This window comes from Poecilia mexicana, unplaced genomic scaffold (assembly GCF_051168715.1).
Source record: "Poecilia mexicana isolate PSO_F unplaced genomic scaffold, ASM5116871v1 scaffold_19, whole genome shotgun sequence".
Classification (NCBI taxonomy): domain Eukaryota; kingdom Metazoa; phylum Chordata; class Actinopteri; order Cyprinodontiformes; family Poeciliidae; genus Poecilia; species Poecilia mexicana.
In genome coordinates, this window is record NW_028263388.1 from 3762458 (window position 1) to 3779238 (window position 16781).

General features: G+C 38.0%; 1 protein-coding gene across 2 annotated transcripts; it reads right to left on the reverse strand.

Moving 5' to 3' along the window:
* Positions 1-73: 73 nt before the first annotated feature.
* On the reverse strand, positions 74-15696 carry tdrkh (tudor and KH domain containing). Of its 2 annotated transcripts, none has more exons than XM_015002622.2 (14): positions 15366-15696; positions 10207-10352; positions 10028-10119; positions 7680-7881; positions 6354-6493; positions 5963-6269; positions 5693-5859; positions 4444-4619; positions 3375-3439; positions 2369-2520; positions 1543-1653; positions 1279-1333; positions 714-789; positions 74-612 (listed from the first exon to the last, which is right to left on the reverse strand). In XM_015002622.2, the coding sequence occupies exons 1-13, from the start codon at positions 15416-15418 to the stop codon at positions 734-736; spliced, it is 1722 nt and encodes a 573-aa protein (XP_014858108.2). In that variant the 5' UTR covers positions 15419-15696; the 3' UTR covers positions 74-612; positions 714-733. The 2 variants fall into 2 exon arrangements, with proteins under 2 accessions (XP_014858108.2, XP_087872644.1); XM_088016518.1 differs by adding an exon at positions 14362-14400 and having other exon boundaries at positions 74-789; positions 15366-15405.
* Between the last annotated feature and the right edge of the window lie 1085 nt (positions 15697-16781).

Consider the following 16781-nt stretch of genomic DNA (forward strand, 5'->3'; position numbering starts at 1 on the left):
AAACAAAACAGAGAAGTCTTTAAGGGAAACGAATGAATGGCCACCACAGTTTAATCATAAACCGATGAAACAATGAAGAAAGAACATTATTTTATTGCATTGTGGTTATTCAGTTTACTTTAGAAATGTGCAATGAAAATAAAGATACAATCTCTGTCAAATAAAATAAGTAATTTATTGTAATATAGGTCAATATAATATTTCTCTGAAGAACAATGTTTCATGGCTAATGGACCACTTCATGTCACCCTTTTTAAAGTGAACTGACTCTGTTCATTGAACAATGCTGCCTGACTTCTTTTCAAAAATATTAGATGAACTTTAATATATTTAACATATATAATAAACAATATACACAAAAGAAAATGCCTCAACCATTTTCCTTTAAGTAACCACTAAGTCTCATAACAGTCCATTTGAGGAATCTTAAACACAAATTTCCCAAACTTTTTCAGACACAGCAGCACTAGGTACAAGAACCCTAAAGCAAAACAAGAAAATGAAAATGGCTGGACAAACGGTGTTGCTCTTGACATGTAGGGAAGGCTCCACATTGGTGATTTAAGTGGTTAGACACGGGACAAACATTCTTGCTTCTCCTGTTCATACAACCTGGACCAATGCAAAAGAGTGCTTAATTAAAACTGGAACACAAGAGGCATAATGTCATCATTTTCAACAGATACAACGTTTAAGTAGCAAAACAATAATGCCTTTATGTATCTGTTTGGTCTCAGAGCAGCTCATCTTCTACACCATCATCCACACTTCCTGAGACTGAAGCAGCTTCTGAGGGACAAAAGAAACATGTCAGAAGTCACATCACATTAGAAAGAGCCCGTCTGCCTGTGACATGACTCAAGCTGAAATGCAGCTAATGAGTACCGTCAAACAGCTAAAAACTGCATGTGAAGTATTTCTCACCTAACAAGACAAACAGCACTAATCAATCACCTTTGAGGGTATTTAAAAAAATAAATAAAAATTTCATATTTTCCCAGATTTAAGTTTCTATGGTTTTGTCCTCATGTGGTAACCTAGAACATGCTTGAATAATAGTCTCCAAGAAATAAGAAAAATTAACCACAATGCAAGTTTTCATCTCAAACTTAGAAAGTAATCACTGAACACGGCAAGATTTTGGGTTTCATGGTAAACATGGGTTTTATTCTGAGTACTATATGAGCTGTTTACACTCTGGTTAGTGTATTTTGGTGTGTCTGTGCGTGTGTGTGTGTGTGTATACATACACCCTCTACCTCCAGTTTCTCCACTTACCTGACAAACTGATACATGACAGACTGAGCTCTGAAGTCGCTCCTATTACATCATCCTGCAAGGAGACAACAAATCCACTTGAAGATGTTTTCAAATAGTCAGGTTTAAAACAAATGTAGGGGAAAGTGTAAGTTCATGCTGGCCATGAAGCCCAAAACTGATCTAGGAGTGAAAAAACAAAAAAACAAACAAAAAAACATGCCAGTTCTTGTAAAACCTCTGGAGACATTTAAGTTTAATTCACACTTTGTTTTAAAGACTCACCAACATCCTTTGCAAACAGCCTAGATTGTCCCCTTCTACCTTCTCATTAAATGTTTCCTGGAAGCTGACAGCATGGCCCAGCCGTATGAGCTCCTCACCGATATCCACAGCCTAAATGAAACAGATTGAATATTTTGTTTAAAGACATGTTTCAAACAAAAAATTCCACATCTTGGTCATTTCACCCTTTCATATTCAATACCTTTTGATTTTAGTCTTAAAGTACTATTGTTTTCTTTGGTGAAATGATGCTGTCAACTTTGGAATACTTTGCACCAACTATCATTGACTTGTATTATGTTATATTTATTCACCACTTTGACAAAAGTAAAAGTAATCTTCTAACTAGGGAGATGTGCTCCTCTGACTAATAATTACAGCAATATTTAGTAAGTTAAAATTAAGACCCTATTCAAAAACTATGAAATCAAATTCAGATATTTGATCTATTCCTCTCCATTCATCCTACCAGGACTCATGACTTACTAAAATATGTTCTTTTGAATGTCTGGCTGTTGAGGTGAAGGCACGTGTTTTAAGTGGCTCACTTAAAATGTTTGGTTTGACTCAACATGTTAAAACATTCAGTACACAGATTGGATCATCCTGTGTATTTGATCATCAGTAAGGGTTTTTGTATGTGAAATTAGAGCATTGTTTATCTTCATAATTCATGAAAATGAACTAAAAAAAAGAAAAAAAAACTTGTTTAGCCACAATTGGTACAACAGAGCTAAACGGCAATGTATAGGTCTGAAATATGTGAACAAATTCACAAATGGATGAACTGGTCTGGATAAATAAAGCACAAAAAAAACCAACTAACCTTTCCTTTGCTGTTGTCATAGAGATTAACACTTGGCCAGGACGAGACTTCGGAGTGGGAGTAACTGCAGAGTTTGGCCTGCAGGGGTCTCCAGTTAGCACAGTATGTCAACTGTTCAAATATGTCCAGAGCTGCTTCAGTCCAAGCCTCTCCTGAATGAGAAAACAGAAACACTGTCTGTAGACACAGCATCTGGAAAATACAGGCTAATATAGGCTATAGGCACATCTGTAGTCAATGTAAAAGAGAATAACAAGAAGCTTCTAATTGTTTACTGTTTAAAGTTATTCATTGTGTGAGAAGAGACATAATCTTTTTTTTGTCCGACATAAAAACGACCAGTTTTAGCTTAGTTAGGATTGTCTACACTACACTTGCTACACTTCTGATATATGACAAATAATTTTTATATATTTTTTTAAAAGTCATAAGTTTGATATGTCTAAGGTAACCATAGCTGCCAAAAATCTGAGAAAACCCAGACAATGACGTCAAGGCTTTGCAATATTCTGATACTTTAATTCACAACTTCTGAGTCAAATGGAGGTCTTCTTGTGGATGCATGAAGGAAACATTGAGCCAACTGCCCAATGCATCAGGCAGTATGTTAAGGTTTCGACACAAGTGGGTCTTTACAATAAACAGTGACCTTCAGTATTCCACCAGATTACCAACCAAGTAGCTTAACAACAAAGTCACAACATTTGACCCAAATATTACAATTTAAAAAGGTAAATCTACCAAATACTGATGAAACATGGAAACTTTGGAATATGAAGAAACATTTGTTTAAAGAAATCTCTAAAAAAAAAAAAAAAAAGAAAAATAAAGTCCTCTCTCTCATTTTTTCATTTAGATAATAAAAAATATTTTGGTTGACCTAAATGAAGATAGTCTGATTTGATGTCAGACAAAAAGGTTATGGGTCTTTTCATATAATGTATACAGAAATCTGGCTTCAAATGTGTGTCTGTGAATGTAATTTTAATCGGGGTGAATATTTTACCTTTAGGCCTGACTCCTGCTAAGCTGCACTCAATAGCTTGGAATGGTAAGCTGAGGAAGTCGCTCCTGGAATTTTAGTAGAGCAAAAGTAAGAAGCTGTTATTAAGTTTTGAAGCAAGTGCTGCATGCAAATGTGCTCCTGGCAGCAGCTGTGGAGCACAGGACAAAAACAAGGCTGAGTTAAAGTGCCCTGCAAGAAGGTGGAGACATGAAAGTTGACCGAAGTTCAATAAAATCCATTTCTCTTACACAGCAACAAATGATGCTCCAAATGTAAAGAGGCAGTATTACCCATTTTCCACAAACAAAGTGCCATTTTATAGCACAATCAAGTAACTAAGTTATCTTCAATTGTTATAAAAAGTATCAAATATCAAAGAAATGTGACTTTGTAATTTAACACCTGGAAATTGGCCCTCTGTTGATTTAAAAACTCCTGCTCTTTCTGAAACTCTGCTTTCAGGAAGTATTATTATGTGATGGAAAGCTAAAAAGAAGTTGACTTTACATAATACTGCCCCTTTTAGATATTTATAACACATTCCGTGAGATTCTTGTAGCAAAGCCGAGCAGATTACAATACTTTGCATTTCTGAGACTACAATGAAAAACAAATCACTAGTCTGGTCACAGATTCATGGACAAAGTAAGTCATCCCAATGTCATCGACATGTACTGTCGATGACAAGCTGATACAGCGTCCTGAATGTCCTGAAGTTGTTAAATGGAAACTGCAACTCAACATCTTTGGGAAGAAATGAACAGTTATCTTGTAAGTCTTACATTTTTGAAACATAACACCATTGTAGGTCTCTTTCTCACCAAGCTTAAAGCTGACGTTCTGTAAAGGTCAGAATGCTTATCAGCTAGTAGGTGATCAAACACTCATTTCACTTACTGAGATCCAAATCAGTTTAGAGCCCATATTTAAATCTTAAACAAACCTGCTATAAAAAATCTATAAAGTCAAAGTATTAGTAAGGGGTTAAACTTATAAATTCAGCTGGGAATCAAATCATGTTTTTTTCCCTCTACAGATAAGTCTACCTTACAATCATGGCATCTCTTACCTGAGGGGACGCAGGCTGTCCCTGGAAAGCTCCCCGTTGTCCCCGAAGTCCACATAGTAAAGGTCCACCAGTCCAGATCTCAGAAACCCCAGCACCCTGGCCCTGTTCCATGTGTTGTAGTCTCGATACGGAGCAGCCACAATGTCTCCAACCAAAATGCTATCCATCCGCTGCTCCTGCAGACCCACAACACCAACTGCATTAACGTTTATTTACCAACTGTATGTAGACAATTCTGGTGTTCCAGGCCCTTCTAGACCTCAGCTGTATAAAATCTGGTCCCTTAGGCACGAAGACTTCTACAAATATTTATGAAAAAAATGCATCTTTTCAGGAACTCAGTTAGCCAGTTAGTTCAGTGGTTAAAGTTTCTCACTAGTAAATATTCTAATCAGCTGATAGTGACAGGAAAACAGAAAACATTGTGAACAGCAAGCAGTCACAAAGTGGTGGGTCGGGTCGGGCTGACACTGGAAGGGTCTCTGGAGAGACTAATCATGCTTCTCTGTCTTCCATCAGGTGGATGGAAGACAAGATAACAGCACATCTGACAAAATTGTGTTAAAGAGGAAATATAATGCTATTTTATTTCACCCTTTCATACATTTTGTTGTGTACTTTGAGTGTCTAGGACTGCAGAAAAGTTCTAGTGTCTCCCAGTGCTGCGTTTTCAGTTTGTTTCTATTTCCGTCCATTTTTTTTGAACTATTACGTCACAGTATTTGCTCTGGAACTTCAAAACAAGGTCATGGACTTTCAGCTAACCAATAATTTTTTTTAATTATTTTTTTATTTCTCACAGCAGTTTTGTAGTCCAAACTCCAAGATCCTGAAGCTACAAGTAGATGAGTTAAAACATAAGTCAATTCATCATTGAATTGCATCAGAGAGTCTTCAAAGTGCATGGTTAAATTGTACTTTTTCTTGATCTAATTGAGTTTTTTCTGACTATGGAAATAAAAGACACAGCAAAGCACTAAGCTGCAAACTTTATTTTACACATAAATTTATGTTGTTGTGACGTCCTGCTCATTGTATTGATAGCAGTAGCATTTAGCTTTCTGCTAGAGTAGTGATACTTCAAAATGCACTCACAAGACATGAATGGGAACACAGCTAGAGCTGCTAGAAGCTACTGTCAAACAGTACACCATCAATTAAAACCAGCTGCTGCCTCTTCAGTGGACTGTTGTGTGCTTTATCTTTAACCCATAAAGTGCAACATGATTAACTCCGCACACGTACTTACTGTGGGGTTTTCATTTGTGTAGAAGTTGTTCATCTCCTCTGTCAGCTTGTCCAGCTGGAGGGAGCGAATGCCCAGAATCTGGATCCAGAAGTGGTTTGGGTTTTCCGATGCAGACACATAAACCTCTAAGTGTTCATCAGGCTGGAAGCTCAGGTCTGGGCTGGGAACTGGGGCACACAAAAGAAGTCAAAATCACTTGTGTCAAACAACTGGAGTTGAATCGAAACTAATACAGGTAGAGTTGCTGAGAAATGATTAAAGTGAGCTGACTTTCAAACTTGGACACTTCAGAGAGCGTATCTGTGGAAACACTGCTCTCCTCTTCCTGCTCATCTGTGCCTTTCAGCGCCTTCATCTCGAGAAGCAGACGTTCAGCCGTGGCTTCTTTGGACTGAACAAGTCCATTCTTTGTGTAGGAGACGGAGCTGTTGTTGTTCAGACCGACAGGGCATTTGGGTTCCATGCAGCAGGGATCTGGATTCACAACTTTATGTCCACGTTTCTGGCGAAGGGCAGATGACTGAGAGATCTTTGACCTCACCACTGCATCCGCTCCAACTCTTTCTAGAATCATCTCCTGCAAGTAAAAAAAAAAAAAAAAAGCAGTCAGCCTAACTCTAAATAAAGAGTTGAATTTATAAAATCCAAATAAGTGGTTCACCTTGGCCTGCTTGACCTCCTGTTTGCTCCCGGTGATGGTCACACTCCCCTTTCCTCCAGGGCTGTGCTTTTTCTCTCTGGAACAAACTATTTTGGCTCCTGTGCTTCTTGTGATTAGTTTCAAACCCTCACCACCACGTCCTAAAACACACACATAGATAGATACACACACACACACACACACACACACACACACACACACACACACACACACACACACACACACACACACACACACACACACAACTACTAGTTGCAAAATACTCAATAAAAGCAGGCAGCTTTAACCTGTGGGATTCCTCGAGGTTTCATACTAGGCCCATTATTGTTTGCATTTTCTATACCACACCCAGCAATATTATTGAGACTTTCAATAAACTGTTAGCAGTTTTATGTAGGTGATCTTCCACTGTGCCTGTTTCTTAAACCATATCAGTTCAAAAACTTATTGTATTGATCATATTGTTATTGTATTGACTAACTCAGACAAAAAAACGGCGGCCTACTAATCATCTTTTTTTAATTCTAGTAAAACAGAAACAATAAATGCAGCCCTACCTAAAATACACTTCCATAATAGCCACATCTACAAAGTCCAGCAACAATATGATAAATGCTCACCAAGATGATTCACTAAATTTAGTCACTAATTTCCAACAGCTGACCATGGAAATTGATGGGTATTTTTCCTTTTGTACCTACATAAAAGAACCACAGACAACGTATATGAATTTTATGGCCAAGCTTTTGCAAAAGGAGAAGACTCCGTCAACTGCTCCTCCGAGCCGTTCACAGAGCGTTCTGGTCTGCTTCCGTGTGAGCCCCTGTTTTATTGTCAAAGCAAAACAGCCAACGGGGCAGTCAGGAAAAACAACAGAGGTCGTAAAACTTCTAACCCAAACAACTAGCAACCCAGTTCCAGGTGTGATATCTGATCTACGGTCTGAGCCCGGTTCAAATCTCGGTCAAACTGTCAACAAGACAAAATACGACTGCACACAGGCAGTTAGGAGGTATTCTGGCTGATAAGAATTTAAGGTCTGAGAAACACAGAGTTAACTGTTTCACATGAAGATGAACAGACAGGCCTGACCTCCAGGTCAGTTCATACACACATAAGGAAGAGAACACTTTAAACAGAAAATCACAACGATCTATAGACTGAATGTTGATTATCTATTGATTAACATTAGACTGAATATGAACTAAAGTAATAACAAAATGATAATACCAAAAAATCTCTAACAGAAATTGGGTTACCCAAAGTCTCATGAGTCAAGGAAAAAAGGTCCTAAGGAAAACAAGTTAACTCTATAAATGAGAGTACCTATAACACGTCCAAAAGCGTTCTGAGGAACCTCTACAACCTCCACTGTTGGCTCACAGTCTGTAGCCAGGTTCTCCAGGACACAGCGGGCCAACAGGACCTGCTCTTTTGAGCCCTGTATCTGGACACACACAGCAGCCTTATGGCCAGTTTCCTCCGAGTATGAAGCAACTCTCACATGAGCGCCAGACTTCTGGCTCGCCTAAAAAACAGGAACAGAAAGAGGCAGGAGCTTACCAAGTGGATGAAGCACTGTGTCCTTAGCCATTAAATGAGACATGTACCAGACAAAGGATAAAACATGACGACTGTGTTGTTCCGTTTTGAGAAAATAACAGGCCGAGGCCCTGTCCACACAGAGACGATTTAGGTGTATCCACAAAATGTTTTTTGTTGTTTAGGCCGAGCGTCCACATGGATTCAGCGTCTTAGGAGACCAGAAACAATCATTTATGAAACCAGGTTCCAAAGGGAATACATTGCAGAATGGCGGTTTCATGTTTCCTGGTGGCCAGGTCTTTTTTTTTTTAAACATTGATGTTGACATTCCATCTAAATCTCAAGCACAGGGGTCCCCAAACTTTTTCCTGTGAGGGCCACATAACTTTTTCTTTCTCTGGTGGGGGGCCGGAGTTAGTTTGTAACAGAAAAAGTGTGACGATTGCAGGAGTGCCTAAATGTAAAAATTTATTTTTTCCAGAAAGCACAATCAAATAACCCTCTCTGGGTTCTTCACAGAATAAATCCAGGAAATAACACTATTTATGAAATAAATACCATATTTTCCGGACTATAAGCCACAACCCCAAAGTTTAAAAAAAAAAAGAAAAAAAAAAACAAAAACAAAAAAAAACAGTAAACATACACATATAAGCCGCACCGGACTATAAGCCTCAGATATCTCTGCCGCTCTAGGTTTTCCACAACGATGCAGCAGCAGCAGAGGGGGGTGGACACCCAAAATTTGAGTCAGAACAGGTCAATTGAATATCACATTTAATAGGGTTGAAAAAGAAAAAGTTGCCATGTGTAGATTTAACTGAACTGATTACGGTAGTTTCTGAACGGTAACTGTAACGGTAAAAGTGCTGATCCTTCGTGTCTGCTACTAGCATGTGCTAAATGAAAATGGGCGTCTTCTTCTTCTTCTGCTTTAGATTTTAACGGCAGCTTGCATCCATTATTGTTGCACTACTGCCATCTATTGGATCCTAATATATATACCTCAAATTCTCATCATGATCCTAGTATTATTTCAAAAAACAAAAAATCTTCTTTTTCCCCTCAGTGCTATTTAACTGATCAACAACATTCTCAAATTTCAATTCCCTATGAAAACCTAATTCTGTTTTAATGGGCGCTTTCTTCTTTGATTTCCAATTTTGACTTCCAATGATTCACTTCCTGCTAAAGAGCCCCCTGGTGGTTGAAGAAAAATCCACATATAAGCCGCACCGGGCTATAAGCTGCAAGGTTCAAAGCTTAGGAAAAAAGTAGCGGCTTATAGTCCGGAAAATACGGCATATGAAAAAAAAATCTAAATGCTCTCTGGTATTGTTCAGGGGGCTGGACCAAATGTGGAGGCGGGCCGGATCCGGCCGGGCCGTAGTTTGGGGACCACTGCTCTAACACTTTCACAAATAACAAATATGGTGCAGTTCTGGCCATGTTACATCACCTCCTGCTACACTTTTGTTTTATGGCGCCGCATCCTGTCATGTGGTGAAACATTTTTTTTCTTAAACATTTACAAAGATATTCTGTGCTTGTCTCCATGTTGAGAGGGTATAAATCTATTCCGGTGCTGGTAATGAAAATGAGTGTAAACAGCTCTGCTCAGGTTTGAATCCAGACTCCAAAATAGAGTTTAGATCAGGCCTAAAATATTGAACTCGACCCAGTCAGAGCCCGCAGTCATTGTGTTCAAGTCCAGTCCAATTCAACTAATCAACCTTTAATTAAAGGCTGGACACCAAAGTAAACCCAATATATTTTAATTACAATTTTATTACTTTCATTTTTAGACAACCATTTGAGTAAGCAACTCCTGCTCATAACTTTTGCTTAACATCTTCAAGCTCCATCTTGTCACTTGTCACCGCAGGCTGAGTCAAGTGCAAATCATCAAGAATGTTTGACTGATAGGATTCAATCACCACCGCTGCTCCATCAGAGCAGGGCAGAGTGTGCATGCAGCGCACTGCGCTTGTTATTGTCTGACCAGCTTCTCCACCCTACCTACTTTCTTTATTTCCTGATCAAAGTAAACTACCTATGCCTCTATTTACACTATAATAAGTAGACTCCTTAAAGGTAAAATAAGATGAACGAAGGTGTGAACTACTTACCACATCCAGAAATGTAGCATGACATCTGGAGATGTTTCTATACACTTCTATAGGAAGAATAATTTTGGACTCCTCAGTGTCAGGCTCCTGACCTGTCGGGACATCAGAGAATAATAAATAATTAGTGGTTGATTGTCTATTCATTCATATATGTTTGTTTCATAACAGCACCAACTTACTGCTGCTGGCGTTGCTGATGTGGCGATAGACAATGTAGCCTATTGTAGCTCCAACAGACAGGCCTGCAGCCAGAGCTACCATTTTCCCTCTGGGTCCGTCCTTCACAGCATCCATGACGTAGCGCACACTCAGCGGGATGCTACACCTGAGACAGGACACAAGGGCATTATCAGCTCTCTGCTGTCCAGCACTTCTCATGGCATGTTCACGTTAGGGGTGCACCGACTGCAATTTTCTGGCCGATCTTTAAAACGTCTGACCTGCAGATTCTGATTTTGGCTGACAGTGACACCAGCTTTGTTTTATTAATTGACACTGTCTGATATAAAAAGGTCCCAATCCACCTAGGGATGCATGATATTATCAACATGGTATTGGTATCGGCTGATATTAGCTTTAATATCTGACATTGGCCATTCCATCAGAATAACTCACTATATAAAAGCCGTTGTGACTAACCAGTGACAATGATGTCTGCAGCACATCACAACATCCAATTTGCACTGTTTGAGTGTTGACATTGTCTTAGAGAGGTCAAATGTCGTGTAAATTTGGTATTAAACATAATGCAAGCTGAAAGTCATTGCAACCTCCTTTTTAGCATTAAAAAGCCCTATAGTTTCAGTAAGAAGTTATAGGAAAAAAATATCGGTATTGGTAATCGGCCAAATTAATTTTAGTATATCGGCATCTCGGATATTGACCAAAATCCAATATCGTACCTCCCTAAATCCACTCTCAGTGTTCCAATCTTAGTTTAGTGAAAAACACAAAATAGTATCCATGAAGCAATATACATTTGTTTTAATCCAACCAAGGTTGAAACGTTTAATCAGAATCATCATAATGATTATTGAAATAATGGTCAGCTAATTTAGTAATTGTCATTTGCTAAAAGAACAACACACTCGGAGCAGTAAGTCAAATCTGTTCAAAAATATATCCATCTTGCATTTAAGATAATACAAAGGTGCCAACAGGACCTTTTTATTATCTTAGGTGGCTGATGTAGCTTCACTTGGTTCAAGTTCTGTAAAAAAAAATCTTTTGCTGTCCAATTATTAATCAGTTTAGTCCAAAAATAAAAATAATGATTTTTTGATGGTCAAAAAAATAATCACCAGATCAGCCTATGCTGTACTGATGTTAATTCAAGCAGAAAGGACTGAGTTGTCACAAGTTGTGACGGCCTCATCTTTTTCTACAAATGATCAAACATTCACAAAAACAAAGGTTGTTATTGCATTTTAGGCAATAACACGTTTATTTTCATATTTGACAAATCAACTGAAATATTTGGTTATTTGCATTTTTAAAGTATTTCTAATATTTTGTGTTAGAAATACATTTTATTTTTATCCTGATTAATCAATGACTCGTCAGAATAATCAATTACTAAAATAATTATTAGTTGCAGCCCTAAACGGCATATTATGTAAAAAGCTTAGCATTTCTGTGCAAACTACAAAATTATAAGCCCGCAGTCATTGTGTTCAAGTCCAGTCCAATCCAACTAATCAACTAAAAAAATAAGTTACTTTGGTCTCTTATTTTTATTTTTTTGCACAACAGGTTAGACTACAGGCCTGTTTTGAGCATCTTACCAAATATAAAGTGCACAGCATTATTTTGCTTTTACAAAATCACAATGTTTGAGGTCAGATGAGGACAACTAAATATAGCAACAAAGTGTCCATGTTGGCAACAGTGTGATTATTGTTAACCTCACATGTGCAAACATGACCTGGTGGACGGGGACCAGGGGACAGTCTGTGTCAGTCAGTGGAGCAAAAGAGGACACTGGCTGATTTTTAGACCTTTGCAGAAGTAGAAAAGATCAGAAGATAAGATCGACTTCACTTGTAAATATCCACCCGAAACTAAGGAAATCATGGCCAATCTGTCGGTGCATCCCTAATTCAGGTTTTCTTATTAAAAACATCAAATGCGTTTCAGTGTTAGTTGGGATCAAGGGAAGTCTTTAGCGTTTGACTTTGATGAGCAGCTCTGTAGCAGTCATGCAGCAAAGAAATGAAAGTAGCAGCAAACCTGAATTCAAGCAGATCCAGTATGGAACAATGTCACAAACTAAACACTGATGTTCATTTTACTCTCAGCAAGAGTCCACTTCAGGAAACATTACCAAGGTGTCCATTTTCACTTCATCACAATCAGTTAAAAAAGATACAAACTGAGCACAAGTAGTCACATCTAGCAATAAAACAACATCCTCTAATTTACCAATTAACTTCTGTTGTACACACACACACACGCACACACACACACACAGCTTGTAGCCAAGCCAATAACTACAGGCCCCCTGACCCTGACTGATGCATGAAAAGCACCAAAAGCTGCTAAAGGTTCATGCTGTTCACTTTATTCAGTCAAACATTCCAACAGTTCGTTCCATGCGTTGTGTGTGATTTTTCTTAATAATGCTTTAGGCTGAGCAAAGTGAGATGAGGAGCCAACACTTGGAGCAGTGAGGGGTAATGAATGACTCCAGATCACACAGCACCACCATGCAAAGGCCTGTCTCACTTGGAGAGGAGGACTTGGGAGCTGTAGCTGACAAACACGCGGGACTTGGACACGCCAACGTCCATCTCAGAAGAATTCGGACAGAAAGAGAAAGTGTCTGCAACTCCAGGGTTTCTTTGTCATTTAAGAATAAGATCAGAAGCGGTGAGAGACAGGCAGAAGGAGAACAACATTTAACTAAATGGCAGCAAGCTGAGCCTGGACACCAAGCAATAAATACGGGATCACTATCCGTGAAGGACACTCCGTTTTCTTACTCAATTAAATGACAGTAACAAAATAAATCACACAAAAGTGTCTTATTTCAGAGTTAAAGCTTTCTGGTTTGGAAAAAAAGTTAATTACACCGTCATCTTACATTGAATAAATTAAGAGTAGATACATCTCATTTGTCAGTTTAAAAGTGTCTTTTGAAAATAAGTAGGTCAGTGGGTATGTAATCCCATATTTGTTTTTAAAAATATCTTTTTATTGCTCTGATGTAATATTCTAATTTTAAATGTCATGTTTTCATTAGTTGTTAGCAGAAAATCATCATGATTAAGACAAAAAACCCATGTGTGTAATTCATCTATGTAATTTGTTTCACTTAGTAATAATGTTTTCAATAATATTCCAATTTATAGCTTAGGTCTGTAAATACAGTTAAGAACTTGTGGAGACACCCAGAAAAAAATATTTTCTATAACATACAGGGCCTATGAAAAGTAATCACTCCCTTTGATATTTTACTATTTTGTTACACTTAGAAATCAATAATGATCAACATAATTTGGCTTTCACAATTAAAAAAAAGATCCTTCATTCCAAAGTGAAAACTGATTTCTACAAAATAATGAAGATTCATGTATTTAACATAACTGACAGAAGAAATACTCTCCCCACCACTTTAAAGTGACTGACCTAATTCAACAGAGGTCCAGCCATCTGGTACTAGTAGTCTCAAATTGAGTGGACTGGAGATCAGCTGAGTGCAGTGAGTTTGTCTCCAGTGATTGTAGTCTGGAAAGTTCATCAGTATTTCTGGCATGAAAACTAAAGAAAACTCCCAACTAATCAGAAAAAGGTTTACTGAAAGGTAGAAGTCAAGGGATGGACACAAAAAAATTCTAAGGTCCTGAACATCCCCTGGAGTTCTGTTAAATCATTCATCAAAAAGTGGAAGAAAAATGCAACATGAGTAATGCAATAGGCTGATCTATTCCTAGATTCTTAGATCTATTCCTAGATCAGCCTGACATCACAACCCAAGAGATCAGGAAGAACGCACCAGGTCACCATGACAACGCTGAAGGAGTAACAATCTTCAGCAGCTGAGAAAAACAGACTCTCCAGGCAATAACTGTTGCCATGGTTCTCCATCCTTGTAAACTTCTGAATATTAATTTTGTTGTAAGTCAGATGAGCTCAGAGTTTTCCAAATTGTGGCGTTATCTTGGGTATCTGCAGGTTTCGCCTGAAACTCATTGACACCATGAATTTCTTCTTATCCCATCTAAAATGTTTTACCATGAATTCTAACGAGGTCACTGAAGTTTCTGAAGTTTATTTCTTCCTTCATGAAGTTGTTTCCACTGGTTTCTATCCCATGTGTGCAGCGGTGAATTTACCTTAGCTACAAAGTGATTCCACAGCTTTTAGTAGCAATCCTTTGGATGGTGAACATATTAAATAAACAGAAGATAAAACAATCTAACAGCAGAGTTGTGAGTCTGTCTTTTGGTTAATTTGGTTCACTTAAGTAACTGGAGAATTAAATAAATCGTTTTACAAGTTGTTGTAGGAATATTCTGAATCATCAGTTTTTCCGTTTCAATTTTTATAAATTCCATTACTAAAATGAGTCCCATTGAGGAGGTTTTTTTTGTTTTGTTTTCATTTTTTAACTCCTTAAATTCCATTTCTGAGTCAAAAGTATCTTTCCTTTATTTATTTCTTAATATTTAACTATTGCCCCCAAGTCTAAGACTGTCACACTCATTCAGCTTTGATCTTTTGTTTCTTTCAAAGTAGTTAAAGATCTCCAGATCAATTTTTTCTACCCCATGAATACAAACTGGCAAGGAAAAAAAAACTTAACTGGTCGGTAAACCTAAAATTTCAAAGAGCTTTTAAATGAAAAATCAAATTGTAATGATAGTAAAATAAAAATAATATTAAAAAAATACAGTTTGAATGGCAGTTATTGCTACAGGTTTTTAGTTTAAGATGAATATTAAGGACTAAAAGTTAAACTCCTTGTCATATCTGAGAGATTTGACGTTTTAGCTGACGCATGGCTGCGACTTCCTTTAAGAATTTGCCGTCACGTCCACGATAAACTCTGTTACCGAAGGGTTTCTGTGACATCTGAGTAAACTATACGGTCACTAATACCGCTTTCCGGCTGAATGAAGACCCTGGTCCTGATGATGAGCCAGAAAACCCTCAACACTTTCTCCACTCAGCCAGTCAAATAAGCTAATATTAGCTAGGTTTAGCAGCTGCTAAGTGAGAGATAGAGGTCAGTTAAGCACACATTCCCAGTAATACACTCAACAGTACTGTTTATTTTTGAGGCCTAGTATCTTCTACAATAACTACAAATAGACATGTTATAATAAATGAGACTCACAAACGTCTGCAGCAGCCTATGTCCTGGTTGAATTGACACTGGTTGTTAGTCATCAAGTTTCCCAGAGAGTTCGCAGTAAACCGGAAACTGAACTTTTTTCAACCTTCAAACAAAATCACTCCAGCAGGAGTGACTGAACACAACGGCGTGGCAAACGACGTGACGCACAGTGTTTCATGTATGCAATCATTTTCTATATCTATGAGTCACATACATGGCCTCAACGTTAGTTAAAAACTCTTATTTCGAAGCGTTAACCGGAAGCGTTGAGCTGCTCACGTCAGCGCTTGGTGCAACCCAACCGAGGTCGATGCCTCTTAACCAGCAACATGCTCTCAGAGAGGAATGGAAACGTATATTTTGAACCTTTCCACATTTTGTCTCATTCCAATCAAATATGAAAGAAAACAAGTAAAACTATATGCGTTTAAAGTTGTATGTATTTCTGATCAATTTTATTTCAATGTAATTGTTTATTTCTATTATTCAAATATTTAAAGAAAATTAAGTTGTTGTGGATGCGGATGACGATAGGCATGAAGGATCTCCTGAAGCAGTCTGTGTTACAGCGACTCTGAAGAATCCTCCAATTGAAAACACTGTGTAAAGCAGTCTACTGCAGAGGATGCTCAGGGTTGTCCATAAAAGCCAAGCTAGATCAGGGGGTGGGCAACTCCAGGCCTGAGGGCCAGTCTCCTGCAACTTTTAGGTGCATCTCAACTTCAACACACCCGAGTCAAATAATGAGGTCATTAGCAGGACTTGACTGCACTTGGGAGGTGATTCAGCGGTTGGATTCAAGTGTGTTGGACCAGGGAGACATCTAAGAGTTGCAGGACCAGATTGCCCACCCCTGAATTACAGATTATATGCTTACATTTTTTTTCCTATCACAGTGTGACCATTTAGGGTAAAGATTTTTAAAACGTATGATGGAATTAAAGTAGCCGAAAAGACATCATACAAATCACAGTTTTGGGGAAACCCCCCCCCCGCCCCAAAAAAAACCTATCAACTCTATAACTGGGATCAATTTGGAATCCATGTACAGGAGGAATCTATACTACTAAGTGATTTGAGATAGCATGTTGTGAATTAGCCTATAGACTGAATTAGGGTCAGAATCACTGTATAAATAACCTGAATTTAATATATAGTTCAGTAAAAATCCCCTCTGCTCCATCTAAGTTATAATACAACGTCTTCTCATTTTATGGCAATTGTCAGAATGTGGATAACTGCTTAATAGCGCCCTCTGGAGTCAGAATCCAGGTATGAACTGAAACTTGGTATATTAGAAATAACAGGTGACAGGTTTTTATGACATTGTAGTAAATGTATCTGAAATGTGGCTTTTAGTTGCAAATATAACTGTGTGTGTGTGTATATATAGACACAAACCTAGTAAATGAAAAC